This window comes from Mus musculus, chromosome 12 (genome assembly GCF_000001635.26).
Source record: "Mus musculus strain C57BL/6J chromosome 12, GRCm38.p6 C57BL/6J".
In the NCBI taxonomy this organism is placed as follows: Eukaryota; Metazoa; Chordata; class Mammalia; order Rodentia; family Muridae; genus Mus; species Mus musculus.
The window spans coordinates 20420747-20434295 of NC_000078.6; the positions used below are offsets into that span (position 1 = coordinate 20420747).

At 43.3% G+C, this 13549-nt stretch overlaps 1 protein-coding gene across 2 annotated transcripts in view; it reads left to right on the forward strand.

The window, feature by feature from the left end:
* The window catches only part of Gm10479 (predicted gene 10479), a 46564-nt gene that overhangs the window by 5226 nt on the left and 27789 nt on the right, over nucleotides 1-13549 (forward strand). For both annotated transcript variants that reach the window (XR_003950222.1, XM_030247037.1), the window contains exons 2-3: nucleotides 12560-12686; nucleotides 12889-12949. Coding sequence is in view for 1 of the 2 variants with exons in the window: in XM_030247037.1 (XP_030102897.1) it covers nucleotides 12560-12686; nucleotides 12889-12949 (188 nt within the window). In the remaining variant the exon portion in view is untranslated. The remainder of the gene's footprint in view (nucleotides 1-12559; nucleotides 12687-12888; nucleotides 12950-13549) is intronic.

Consider the following 13549-nt stretch of genomic DNA (forward strand, 5'->3'; position numbering starts at 1 on the left):
AACTGGCCTTGCATTTGATTCTGAGTTGTAGTCCTTTGTGACTTGTTTGTAAACCAGCTCCTTCAGAATCCCAGGCTAACAGATTTTGAATCTATGGTCAGAAGGATGCCCCCTTTTTCTCAGTGTATCCTTGGAAGGGAGTAGGTTAACAGGCGATCATTTTATGCTGTCCTGAAATCTGAATTGGTGTCTCTGGAATGTCTTGAATCAGTTAGGGTGGAATTGGTTTCCCTCCAGCTGAATTCAATTTCTCTTTTATGATTAGTAGTGTAGTTACTATGATACCACTCCTTGTGCATCCCAGCTCTTGCTGTGGTTCATTTGGGACCTGCTGCTGTGTGTTAGGTGAAGGGATTAGACATCTCTTCTCTTTGAAAGAATCTGTGGTTCCGTGGGGAGAAACCGATTCTCCAGGCAGATCAGTGACATTAGGTCATGTCTGCGAGAGCATCTATGGAGATGATATAGAGAACAGGAAGACTGGACCACTTACATGTGATCAGAGCATCTATGGTGATGATATAGAGAACAGGAAGACTGGACCACTTACATGTGATCAGAGCATCTATGGTGATGATATAGAGAACAGGAAGACTGGACTGCTTACATGTGGTCAGGGATGTGGATGAAAGGGCCTTGAATGGAAGCCTGGTGTAAGAGGCTCCAAGGTGGTTTAATCCAGTCTTCCATATCTGTGTCCCTACCTTAGGGAAATATTTATCCACTCTTGGGCTGGTGATCAACTAGGCCTTTGGTGGAATTTTCCTATCCATCCAGACTGCAGAAGGCTCCTTAGGCCAAGAATTTACAGAGGCCTTTCATGGTGGGGAACTGCACTTCTGGCTTTTGGTCAGAATTGTAGCCCAAGAATGAAGTCAGCTCTTTGCTAACATTACTCTGTCTCAGATGCTTGGTGGCCACATTGGTTGGTGGCCACTCTGTTGCAAGATGTAGATTCAGGACTTTGTTCTCCATACTTGTAGGAAGTCTTGTTGATGAGCACAGTTTTAGGCCCTTGCAACTGCAAAATGCTTCACCTGACAGTACCAGTCAGTGAGGTGTGGAACTTGCAGAGCCTCAGGTTCCATGGCAGAGCTGTGGAAATAGAGGGTGCATTTTAATAGCACTCTCAAGAGCAGTGTGTGCACCAGGGTTTGAAAGTACTGTTGTAGGCTGCCCTGAGTCCTGGCTGTGTTCAGAGTTGCCTGGTGGGGGAGGGGGTGTCTGTTGCCTGGAAGAACCTGGTTCTGCTCTCCTGAATTCTGATTTCATAAGATTTGGGTGAGGCCTGGAGCTCTTATATTTGTAAAAGGCTCCTCCCTAGTTGATAATCACTGATAGACAGGTGATTATGTCATGTTGTGTGCCAGGTAGTGATGAATCAAGGTTATGCATAACTTGGGGATAGGATGTGGTTTTGGAAGGGAGGAAACTGAAGTCAAGACCGGCATCTCTGCAGAGGTGACCTTTGAGCAGTCTGGAATGTAGAGGCTGCCTGCTTGCAAAGACCTAGGCATAGAGGAGTCCTGAAAAAGGGCTGAGACGTTAGTATCAGGGCAGACAGAAGGCCTGTGATCAGAGGTGAGGGAGAGCAGAGGGGCCTGTGTGGAGGGGTGGCTTAGGTCCAGATAGCACTGGGCTTTACCTTGGGGAGAGAATTTGCACTTTGGCTGTGGAGTGATGTGAAGCTGTTAGAGGGTTTGGGGCTCAGACTCCCATGGTCTGATTTCCTCCTTAGGATTTACTTTTTATTGATTTGTATCTGTGTGTGACACTCAGAATGCAGATGTCCTTAGAGCTTATGCAGCTGGAGTTGTAGGCAGCTGTGATTTGCTTGGTTGTGAGTGCTGGGAATGAAACTTGTTACCTCCAGAAGAGCAGGAAGTTCTCTTACAATAAACCATTTCTCCAGCCACTGCTTCACAGTTTAAAGACATTTCGGTGCTTGTTCCTAGTCCCAAGAGAGAGGTGGGGAGACCAGCAAGGGAGTAGGGGTTCATTTGGATGCTGCGGTGGTGGCAGTGCAGAAGTGTCCTTTGAACTGGGTGTCATTCCCTGGTACTTGAAGCACGGGTCTCCTATCATCCCCAAGGTAAAATGACACTGTCCAGCATGCCTTAGTGGTAGAGACCAGCTCTACTGTGAAGATTGGCTGGCTGGAGGACTTGTATTGAAACAGTCTTTTTTTGTTTGTTTTTGTTTTTTGTTTGTTTGGTTGGTTGATTTTGGTTTTGGGTTTTTTTGGGGGTGGCTGGGTTTTTTCGAGACAGGTTTTCTCTGTATAGCCCTGGGTGTCCTGGAACTCACTTAGTAGATCAGTCTGGCCTCGAACTCAGGAATCCACCTGCCTCTGCCTCTTGAGTGCTGGGATTAAAGACGTGCACCACCACACCTGGCTATAACTAGCATTTTTATGAGCTTTAATTCTATGTTAAGAAAATGTGCTTTTGCCAGTTGGTTGCCTAATACCAAATGGTCAGCACCGAAGCCAGACATATAAATAATATTATACAGATTGTGCAGGCTGTGTTTACATGTTTAGGGAATATACATGTATGTATAAAATAACAAAGGAAAAGAGAGGTTATAAATTTGAAAGAGAGTAAGCAGGGATATGTGGGTTGGTTTTGAGAATAGAAACGATGAGATTATATTACAATTTCAAAAAATAAAGAAAAGTAATTGTAAAGTAAGAAAGCATTTAATGGGCTCATTTAAGATTATTTCTTTTTGAGAGAGGTCATATTGGCACCATGGAGTCATGTGACTCTGGGTTTCAGCAGTTGACAAAACAGGAGTTCTGACCACTCTGGTTGGTTCTTCAATGCCCTTTCATTGTACAGAGGTGGGTTTACTTAGTGCAAGCTGGTGTCCATTGAGTCTCTGCAGGCCAGCTTCCATTGTTGTCAACTTAGAAGAGCCAAGACTGACAACTCCAGAGATATCAAGTGCTAACCCCTGGGGAGACAGGTAGCATTAGAGGCCCTTTTTTAGAGGCTTTTCTTTTCTTGTTTTACTTTTTAGTCAGGGCTTCAGGGTTGCCTTGAACTCTATGTACCAAATATAACTTTGGATTTCAGATCCTCCTGCCTCTGCCTCCACCTTCGAAGGCTGCAATTACAGCATGTGTTATCATGTTTGTTTTATGTGGTGCCAAGGATCAAACCCTGGGCCTCTTGAATGCCAGGCAAACATTCTACCAACTGAGCTGCCTCCGTAGCCTCTAGAGGCGTTTACTGAGAGGCCTTCACTGCTACAGAGTGAGTTGTCTAATAATATACCTGGTCCCTTAGGGCTGTGGGTTCCAGAAAACCATCTGGGTTGTGTACATAAAGGCCTCATAGTGAACGGACTCAGGCTGGGTCTTCTAGGCCAGGAGATCTGTGTGTGGTGGCTGCTGCTTCTTAGAGGGGCACAAGCTAAACCATGGCAATTAAGGTAACAGTTAGGAACAGACCTTCCACCTAGGGTTTTCCTAATCATCAGGATATATTCTTCTCAGATCAAAAAAAAAAAAACAAAAGTCTCCAAAACTAATGCCCACAGGAACATGGCAGAAGAGCAGAAGAGGGGCTAAAAAGAGCATCAGAGGACACATTTGGTAAAACACTTGTTTTCTGGATATAATGCGACCATTGCACCCTGGGCAGTGCCATTCCATTTATATGCACAAGATCCAGCCTAACAGATATTGAGTAATATTCCATCAGGCAGCACTAAGTGACCTTAGTAATGATGGTGATGGTGATGAAGAAGGAGAGGAGGAGGAAGAGAAGAAGAGGAGGAGGAGGAGGGGGATGGAGGGGGAGGAGAAATGGGGAAACTAGGAGGAAAAAGAAGACACAATGGAGACATGACGGTGGAAGTGTCAGAGAGGATGTAGTAAAGGGAGGAATGAGAGATAGAAACAATCAAGATATATTTTGTGCACATATGAAATGGTCAAAGAATAAATTAATAACAAATAAATAATAAACCTTCCAGTTCAGCTCACCCCCGCTTCCTGACCATTGCTTTGCCTCTAAAAACCCTAACACTAAGAACCCTAATCCTAACCGTAACCCTCTAATAGCCTAACCCTAAGTCTAACCCTGCTTACTGTGAGGGAAATGTCTTCAGTATACCTTTTGAAGTGAGAAACCATTTCTTAATCTTGATCTTTTGAGATCATCAGATCCACCTCCAATCTAGGCAATAGATTCTTTTGGCATCCTACATACATAAAAGACAATGAACAGGGTTGTTCTTTCATTTTTTATACTTGCCCTATTTTTGTATGTTAGAAAAGGTGATTTGCTAGTTTGATTTTTAAAATTGGCATTGAAAAATACTTATTTCTTCAGAATTCTAGTACATAGTGAATATCAGCTGTAATATCCTGCAACATGAGATAACCCGTCCTTGATTTTTCTAAGTTCCCTTGGCAGAGAGCCTTTCTATATTAGGCATTAGAGAGACATTCTATTAAATTTCCTTTCTGTATCCACAGAGAAATTCATTCTTATTTGAGATATGTTCATCTAGAGAACCTGTCCTAATACAACTGTGGCTTTTCTCTACTTTGCCACTGATGGCGATGTGCTGGCTAACAAGATGGCTCAACAGTCTTTCCCTTACATTTCTGTCTTTCTTCCCAGGGTTGGTTGGTACCTATCATCTGGGAAAGGGAGCTGCAGTCTCCCTGAGCCCAGCACTGAGCCACAAACAAAACTCTTGTTTGTTAAATTCCCTCTTTAATGTTCATTGCCTGGGCACCCTCCCACTCAGATTGATAACCCCACTGCACCTTGGGTAATGGGCTATGCATGCTCTTCCCCTGGATTTCAGGAAGAAGAAGACAAGTGCTGTGAGGCAAGCTCAGGCAAGGTCTGAAGTCAGGTCCTGGTAATGCAGGATCATTGCTCACAGAAAACAGGAGCAGGCAGCTGACTAGCCTGAGCTGGAATGTGTTGGGAACTAAAAGGGGGCCCTGGGGAAGAAAGGAAAGGGGAGGAAGGCCCACACACTGCCAGAGTTCCACCTATGCTCTGGACAGAGATGTGGGAGAGCTGCCATACATTCAACTCAGCCCCAGGTCGGCATCTAAGCCTTTGACCCACTCTTTGGGTCTGAACAAGGAGCAGCCCAACCTGGGAGCCCCGGGGCTCCTTTCCTAAAGCCCTGGGGTTATGGGAGAGAGGGATGAGGGATGAGAGGTTCCCACACCGGTGAGAGAGCACAGTGGATCTGGACTGGAGCACAAGAAGGCCTTCCATCTGGAGAGTAGAAAGGGCTCATTACGAGAAAGCCTATCCCATCCTCCAAGCACAGTGGGCCTTGATGAACAGAGACATTCTATGGTTTTAGAGCTTTATTATAGAAAGGCAGGGAGAAAGAGAGAAGGTAGAAGAGAGAGAGAGGCCCCCCTAGAAGCCTAGAAGGGGGGAGGCTAGATAGAAAGAGAGTAAGAGGGAGAGAGGAGAGGAGACGAGGAGAGGAGAGGAGAGGAGAGGAGAGGAGAGGAGAGGAGAGGAGAGGAGAGGAGAGGAGAGGAGAGGAGAACACAAAGAGAAAGGAAAGAGGAGAGAGGAGTGCAAGAAGTGAGAGGTAAGAGATTGAAGGAGTGAGAGCAGGAGAGATAGGCGGGGCTGAACAACCCTTTTTATGGTCTTTACTGTTGCTAGGTAACTGGGGAGGAGTTTAGCCTGAAGGTCAGAAGCTTGGGACATTGCCTACATGACTTGTAGCCAGGCTTCTCTTGTGGTGGTTGGGGGTGGCGGTGGGGGACAGTAACTTAGGCAGGAGCCTGAGTTCCAGAAGCATGAGGGAATTGATGCCTTCCTTGTCACATAGGTGAATTATCACCCTCCCGGGTTCAGACCTCCACTCAACTGTAGACCAACCTGTCGTCTGTGCATAGCCCAATGCCCCACCTGAATGGTGAGTTCTCCCCCAGAGCTGGGAGGAGTAAAAGTCCTCTTGGGGAACTGGCTCAAATGCTAATGTAGTGCAAACCACACCTGAGATCTGGAAAAGGTGTGGCCCTGGACTTGAAGCACACTTTAACCTTGAGGAAGGGTGAGACCCACTGGCCAATCAAGATCTCCACAGGCAGACCTGCCAGTCAGACAAGGAGGCGGGATCTTATGGGTGCCTTTCCCCAAGTTCACTTTGGCTCTGCAGGCTTGAATGGTTCTGTGTCCTGCTCTGACTCTGCTGTTGGGTGTTGTGAGAGGACCTCAGGGAAGCTCTGAATTCGAGACATGGTGAGCACAGGGTTACTGCCCACAGAGGGTAGGGGCAGGGTGCTGAGCAGTGGAAGCTGGGGTGGTGAGTCCTCTCTGGGGCTGGATGGGAAGTATAAGCCATATGTGAGCACCTGTGAGGTCTCTCGTGTTGCTCCTCACTTGCTCCATCAGGGATTGACCTCTGATAACTTCCATATCATTGCCCATATCGTTTGGACCTTAGTTAGGCTGGCTTGTGAAAACAAGGGTGGTTTCTTTGAGTCTGTAGCACACATGTCCAAACCCCTTTGTCTTTTAGTATACATTAAGAAGACAGGTAAAAATCTAATAGGTCTGATTTCATACATTATACTTGTTTTTGTTTTGTTTAAGTTTTGTTAATTTTTGTTCTGTTGCAGTTTTTTCATATCTTTTACTTCATATGTTTAGTGATTTGATTATTATTTGGCAAAGGGACTTTAATAATTTCAGAATTTTTTATGGTTTTATTGAAAAATTATAGACCTCTGAGAGGATATTCTTCTATTTCGACTGTTTGTAATTTCACCTTCACATATTTTACAGAAGTCCCAATTGTTTGTTGCCATGAAACTTTTAGAATCCACATTTTTTAACTGAGATATCAATTTTTTCTCTTCATCTTGAATCCCTGAGATTCTGTCTTCTTTTCCTGTTCTGTGGGTGAACCTTGCCTCTGTAGTTGTCAGTGTACAGGTAATCTCATGTCCTGCTCTTAGGGACTTAGCAACAGCTTATGTCATTTCCTGCCTCCATCCCCTGTGTCTGTTGTCAGGCGTGCTTTATATACATGGACCACCAGCTATAGCAGCTCTCTATTTTTGTTCCCTGTCTCTGTTCTCTGCACATGCACACTCTCTGTCATCTCTCCCCTCATGGCTCTCTTTCTCCTCCCTGTCTGTGTGTCTGTCTGCAGGTCCTCTTGTGTACTTCTATCCCTTCCCCAGGTTCTCACTCCTCTCCCTTCCCCCAAACAACCTCTTTTGCACTTTATCTGTTGCATGCTTTAATTTCTCAGACCTGCTGTGATGAGATAGCTTGGATTTCTTGGTTGCAATTGTTCCTGGCTGTTACTCTCTATGTTGCTATGCTGGTGTGTAGCCATCTCTGTTTGGGTGATTATTGACCTAGGTACTGGCCTCTGGGTTTGTCTTTTTGGGTGGGAGTTTTGTTCCTGGGTTACTGTTTGATGCATGGATTTGAAGAGTGTGTTCACTGACAGTTTCCTATCTTACTGACCTATTTTGTGGGTATGGTCAACAGGGGGATGCTTTGTGATATTAAAAGCTGGGAGAAGAGACAGGCAGGAACAGAAGATCTTAGTAATCCACAAGGAGACATAGTCAGGAGAGAGGTCAAGCAGCCCATGGTGTTTCATACAATGTTGGAACAACTGGGAAAATTGAATCTGGGTTAAGAAACCAATCATGAAGTTGATCTAAGGAACCTTACCTTGTGTCCTTTCAGGCATGGAATGTGGTAGAACAGGGAGTATCTGCCCAAGTGGGGGCTGAGACACAGGGATCAGGCAGGAATGGATAGGCAGGTGGGGATTGTCTATGGTGTTTATAGGAGGCTTGCACAGGAGGAGAGGAAATTTCCACTGCTCCTCTGTTCCAGTGGTAACGGCAGCTGATAATAGTGTCTGCAGTAACAGATAGTGAGGTAGGTCTTTGGACAAAGTCTAGTCTACAGACAGGCATGGTTGTGGTTAACCAGGAGTTTCTGTCTATAATCAGGGGCTTAGGAACAGAGATGAGTTTGTAAATCCCAAAGAGTTTGCTTTTTGAGAATGTACATTTGTACATTCCAGCAAAAATCCCATGACAACATCCCCTTATCAACAGCCAGTTAAGGTACATCAGCAGGGTCAGCTACATAGAGATAACTAAGACCTCCTATAGAAAACAAAAACAGAAACAGCTTACCCATTATGGTTGTCAGATTTTTTTTTTTTTTCCTCCCTTGCTTGGTTCCTGCACATTATGCCAGACGATTTGTATGCAAACTCCCCACTCTTGTTGTAACTACAATAAATACTCAAAACCTCTAGACTTGATCTCTCAGTTTGTACCTAATGGGAGTTTGACTGCTGAGAGTCCTTGTTACTGAGCTTATAAAAAAGACCTCTGTGTGTTTGCTTTGCAATCGGCTCTGTGCTGGTCATTGCAGTTTCTGTGAGTTGGGCATAAAACCTTGATGCTTTGACTGGAACCCCAAGACCCTCAGGACTCCCATTGGAAGGGTTGAAAGACCGCTGTTAGGATGTGTCATTGCTGTTCTTTGTGTCAGTGACCTGTCTGTCAGAAATGTGTCCGTGTACATGGAGCTTAATCAGTTGTTCCCATAGGGTCTGGAAGATTGGAGTGTTGATAGTAATGCAGCCACACGAAGTTGAGGTCATACTATTTCAGTGGAAAATAGACTGAAAAACTTTAGGAAGAGGTCATTTCTGTGATATTTTGGCCAAAAAAAAAAAAAAACAGAAAACTTTTGTACTTGGCTTATGTCCTGAGATATTGAGTAGGTCAAACAAACAAACAAAAATATTGCCTGATTTGTATATTTTTATGCGATTGATAAGTATTTGTTCAATCTTCCTATTTCTTTTTTTTTTTTCCTCTGAGACAGAGTTTCTCTGTGTCTCCCTGGCTGTCCAGGAACTCACTTTGTAGACCAGGCTGTCTTTGAACTCAGAAATCCCCCTGCCTCTGCCTCTTGAGTGCTGGGATTAAAGTCGTGCTCCACCATGACCCGACTTCCCCTATTTCTTTATTCAATTTACATTGAAAACTTTAGGAAGAAGTCATTTGTGTGATATTTTGGCCAAAAAAAAAAAATCTTTGTACTTGGCTTATTCCCTGAAATATTGAGTATTGATTAAAAATTATTGCTTGATTTTCATATTTTTATTCTATTGATATGTTTTTGTTCAATCTTCCTATTTCTTTACTCAATTTACATTCTAATCGGTACAACCACCCCATTCCACCTTCCACAGTCCCTCATCACTGACTCCCTTTTATCTCCCCATGGGGGGTGGGGACCACTTGAGTATCCCCCAACTATGGCATATCAAGTCTCTGCAGGGTTAGACACATCCTTTCCCACTGAGGTCAGACAAGGCAGCCCAGTTATGGAAACAGTTTTCACAGACAGGAACAGTTTAAGGGACATGCCCTGCTCTGGATGTTGGGGACCCCATGAAGACTGAGCATCATATCCACTACATATATGGTGGGGGCCTCCATCCCAGCCTGTGTGTGCTCGTTGGTTGGTGGCTCCATCTCTGAGAGTCTCCTAGGTTCTGGGTTAGTTGACTCAGAGGGTCTTCTCATGGACTTCCTTTTCCTTCAGAGGCCATCAATTCTTTCGAGAACTCTTTTAAAATAATCCCTGAGCCCTGTCCAATGTTAGGCTGTGGGTCTCTGCATATGTTTCAGTCAGATGCTAGATGGAGACGCTCAGAGGACAATGATGCTAAGCTACTATCTGCAAGTATAACAAATTATCCTCAGTAATGCAAGCCTTGGTGCTTGCCCATGGGATGGGTTACCAGTTGGTCAGGGTATAGTTTGGCCATTCCCTCAGTCTCTGTTTCAACTTTGTGCCTGCCTTACTTGCAGACAGAACAAATTTTGGGAGGAACGGTTTTTGGTTTTCTTGGTGTACTGAACACTTCACTGCTGGTTCTGCCTGACTGCAAGATGTCACCCCTTCTGGTCCATAACTCAGTGCTATCTATCTCAGTTAAGATCACCTCTCTAGCTGCATTTGTGCCCTCCCATTCATATTCTCAGGCACATTCTACAGATGCCTCCACCCTAACCCTGCTCCCTCCCAGCATGTGCTGATTTCATTTCATTTTCCTGGCTCTCTGGCCTTCCCTTGTCTCTTACCACACCTGTTCCTAACACTCCCCTTCTTTCTTAACTACTGTCCCATCCAGTTCTCTCCCTTCCGTCTGCCTCTTCTGTCTCTTTCATATCCCCTTCTGAGTGAGATTCAACCATGCTCATTTGTGCCTTGTCTTGTTTACTGTCTTTAGGTCTATGAAGTGCAGTGTGGGTATCCTGTACTTATGGTTATTATTCACTTGTAAGTGAGTATGTACATGCATGACCTTTTGGGCCTGAGTTACCTCGTTCCAGATATTAGTTTCTAATTGTACCCATTTCTCTGCAAAATTCATGATGTCCTTGTTTTTTACACCTGAATAGCACTCCATTTTGTAAATGAAACATGGTTTTTGTGTCCACATTTTAGTTGAGGAACATCTGCATTCTTTCCTGTTTCTAACTGTTATGAATAAAGTGGCTATGAACTTAGTGGAGCAAATGCCTTTGTGGGGATGCGCCTATGAAGGTACCCTAAGTGTAGCACTTCCTCCTGCTTGTATGTTTTAAATTAATGGGAGGAGTATTCACAGTGTTTCCTCATCCCAGGATGGAACCTTAAACAAAACCTGCTGCAAATGTGGTCCAAGCGAGGCAGGGTCCATTAATTTAGAAGCCAAACTTCACAGGATCATCCACATTGTGCCACTTCTGGAAACTGAAAGATGAAAATACCATGGTCATAGATTCTTTCTCTATGGTTTCAGTTTAGCACCACTCCAGCCATCTTTTGACAGAGTCAGGATCCCAGGGAAGACTCTGTGAGAGTTCCTTGCATTTAAGTGGTGAGGTTGATGCTTGAGTTGCATTTTGTGACCACAGGTTGTGGAGAAAAATAATGCATTGAGAAATCTGCCTTGGAGAGATGCTACAGGGAGATGAAGTACCCAAACTGAGAGATGTATGAGAAGTTACAGGAAGAGCACCATCTATGCCTTTAGGAATTGAAGTCCAATGTGTTTGAGACAAAACTAGGATTTGTTGTTTGCCCTGCTGTTTTTCTTGCCTTTGTCCAATCTTCTCTCCCTGTGTGCACATTCCTATCGATTGGAATGGGAAGGCGTATTCAGTGCCATTTTATGTTGGAAAGATACATCTTGCTTTCTGATTTTGCAAGATGTGGCTGTCAAGATATTGCCTTGAGTGTCAGCAGAGACGTTAGACATTTGAACAGTGCAGGAGCCTTTCTAGATTCATCTTGGGGAAGATGAAAGTGTATATTCACTCAAAATTTTCCTTTTTCTTTCTTTCCTTTTTTTTGTTTATCTTATCATTTAGATATTCATTATCACCTTGATCACTGTCCCTACTCTAGGTCCCTGCCCTCACAGACTCCCTCCTCCCAATCTCCTCTGTTTCTCCTTTGAGCAGGGTTGGGGCCCTCTGTCTACCCCCTGGGCACATAGGTTATAGTCTATTTTTTAGGATGGCATATGCTCATGACATCAATACTGACTGTGGCTTCAGAGTCATTGGATTCAGGGTGTTGATGTTTCCCTAAACTCTTGTGTTTGTTTTGAAATTTTTTAATAAATAGGAGTGTTTTGCCTGTGTGCGTGAATATGAATATCATGTGTGCCTCATCGTTAGTGTTGTTGGAAGGTGGACTCAGAACTCCTGTTCATAAAGACATGGGTCACGTGAATGCTAGTATTGACCACTGTTATCTGGAAGACCAGCAAGAGCTTTCCACGGCTGAGTTATCGCTCTCTCCTGCCTTATGCTGCTTTTTATGTTCTACACTTACATTACTAATATTTTCATCTGTCCATTGGTCCATTAAATGTGCCTTGATTGCTAGTAAAGTTTTACTAATGTTGCATTTTAAAGCGGTACACTTCCTGTTTCTGCTAGATTAGTACAGAAGTGCAGGGAATGTATTCTTCTTTGTAGGAACTGTAGTAAACAACTGAGTTCTTTCTATCATTTTTGTCTCCGTGGTTGATTTTTGCAGTGGAGTAAGGGTCTTAATATGTAACTTTTGCTGTCCTGGAATGTGTTACATAGAACAGACAGGGATCCAGCTCAATGACGTATACCTGCCCGTGACTCTGGGATTAAAGACATGAACAAATACACCCTGCTTGTCCATGATTTTTCTCCTTAGTGATTCTTCTTACAATTTCTGGGATGTGTCCTCAGTACTGTTGATCTGTTTCACCCTACATCTCCCTCTCAATTGGAATTCCTCTCGAAAGACTTTACCCTATTTATTTAAAATGTTCATAAGCAACACAGGTGAACCTTCAACTCAATTTCCTTTAAAATGTTATGGTACTTAGATTATAACTTCTGTGTCAGGAAGTCAGTGGAGGAAGCACCACAATTACATGAATATATGGTCAAGGAAGCGTACATTTACTTTACAGTGATTTCAGTACCATGCTTTGTGATGTACACATGTATGGGATATTTTAGGATGCAGTGACTTATGATGATGTGCATGTGAACTTCACTGGGGAAGAGTGGAAGTTGCTGGATCCTTCCCAGAAGAGTCTCTACAAAGATGTGATGCTGGAGACCTACTGGAACCTCACGGTTATAGGTATGACTGTGAATTTTCTTTTGCTTTTCAAAATAGTGGGAAGACATGTCTCTTGGTGAATGATGGTGCTCTGTTATTTCAATCGAGAACAAGGAAGATTGAGTTGAATAAATAGTGTCCAGTGATGTGAAAATTCACAGTACCTTGAATTTTACCTTATTTCCAATACTATATCATTCATTTTTCTGGTACTGTCTTTTAGGCTACACTTGGGAAAACCATCAAATTGAAGGACATTGTCAAAGTTCAAGAAGAAATGAAAGGTAATTTTCATGTGCAAGCTGATGCAATTATGCCTCTGAAGAAATTTTACTATGTTATGGAAGCTATAGAAAAGCAGGAGTGTAAAATGTCAATAATTCAAGTGTAACTATAATTACAATATTCTTTTTTTTTAAGATTTATTTATTTATTATATGTAAGTACACTGTAGCTGTCCTCAGATACTCCAGAAGTGGGCATCAGATTTCGTTACTGATGGTTGTGAGCCACTATGTGGTTGCTGCGATTTGAACTCAGGACCTTCAGAAGAGCATTCTCTGCTCTTAACCACTGAACCATTTCGGTAGCCCTAATTATAATATTCTTAACAAAATGTTGTGCCTCGATGTAGTTATCTGATTTATCTATCAAAGCATTCCTCCTTTTTAAAAAAAGACAAGGAAACATTGCCTTAAGAGATACCTTTATTCAATTTGTACCTCCATTAGAGCTATACTGATCTGACAATGTGTATAGACTTACAAGACTTAGATATTGCACATCGAATAGTGATAAATATATATCCAAAACCTTCAGATTAGCAAATAATCCATGGGAAAGTTGGTGATACTCATATTCTTATAGTGAAATTGATCATTTGT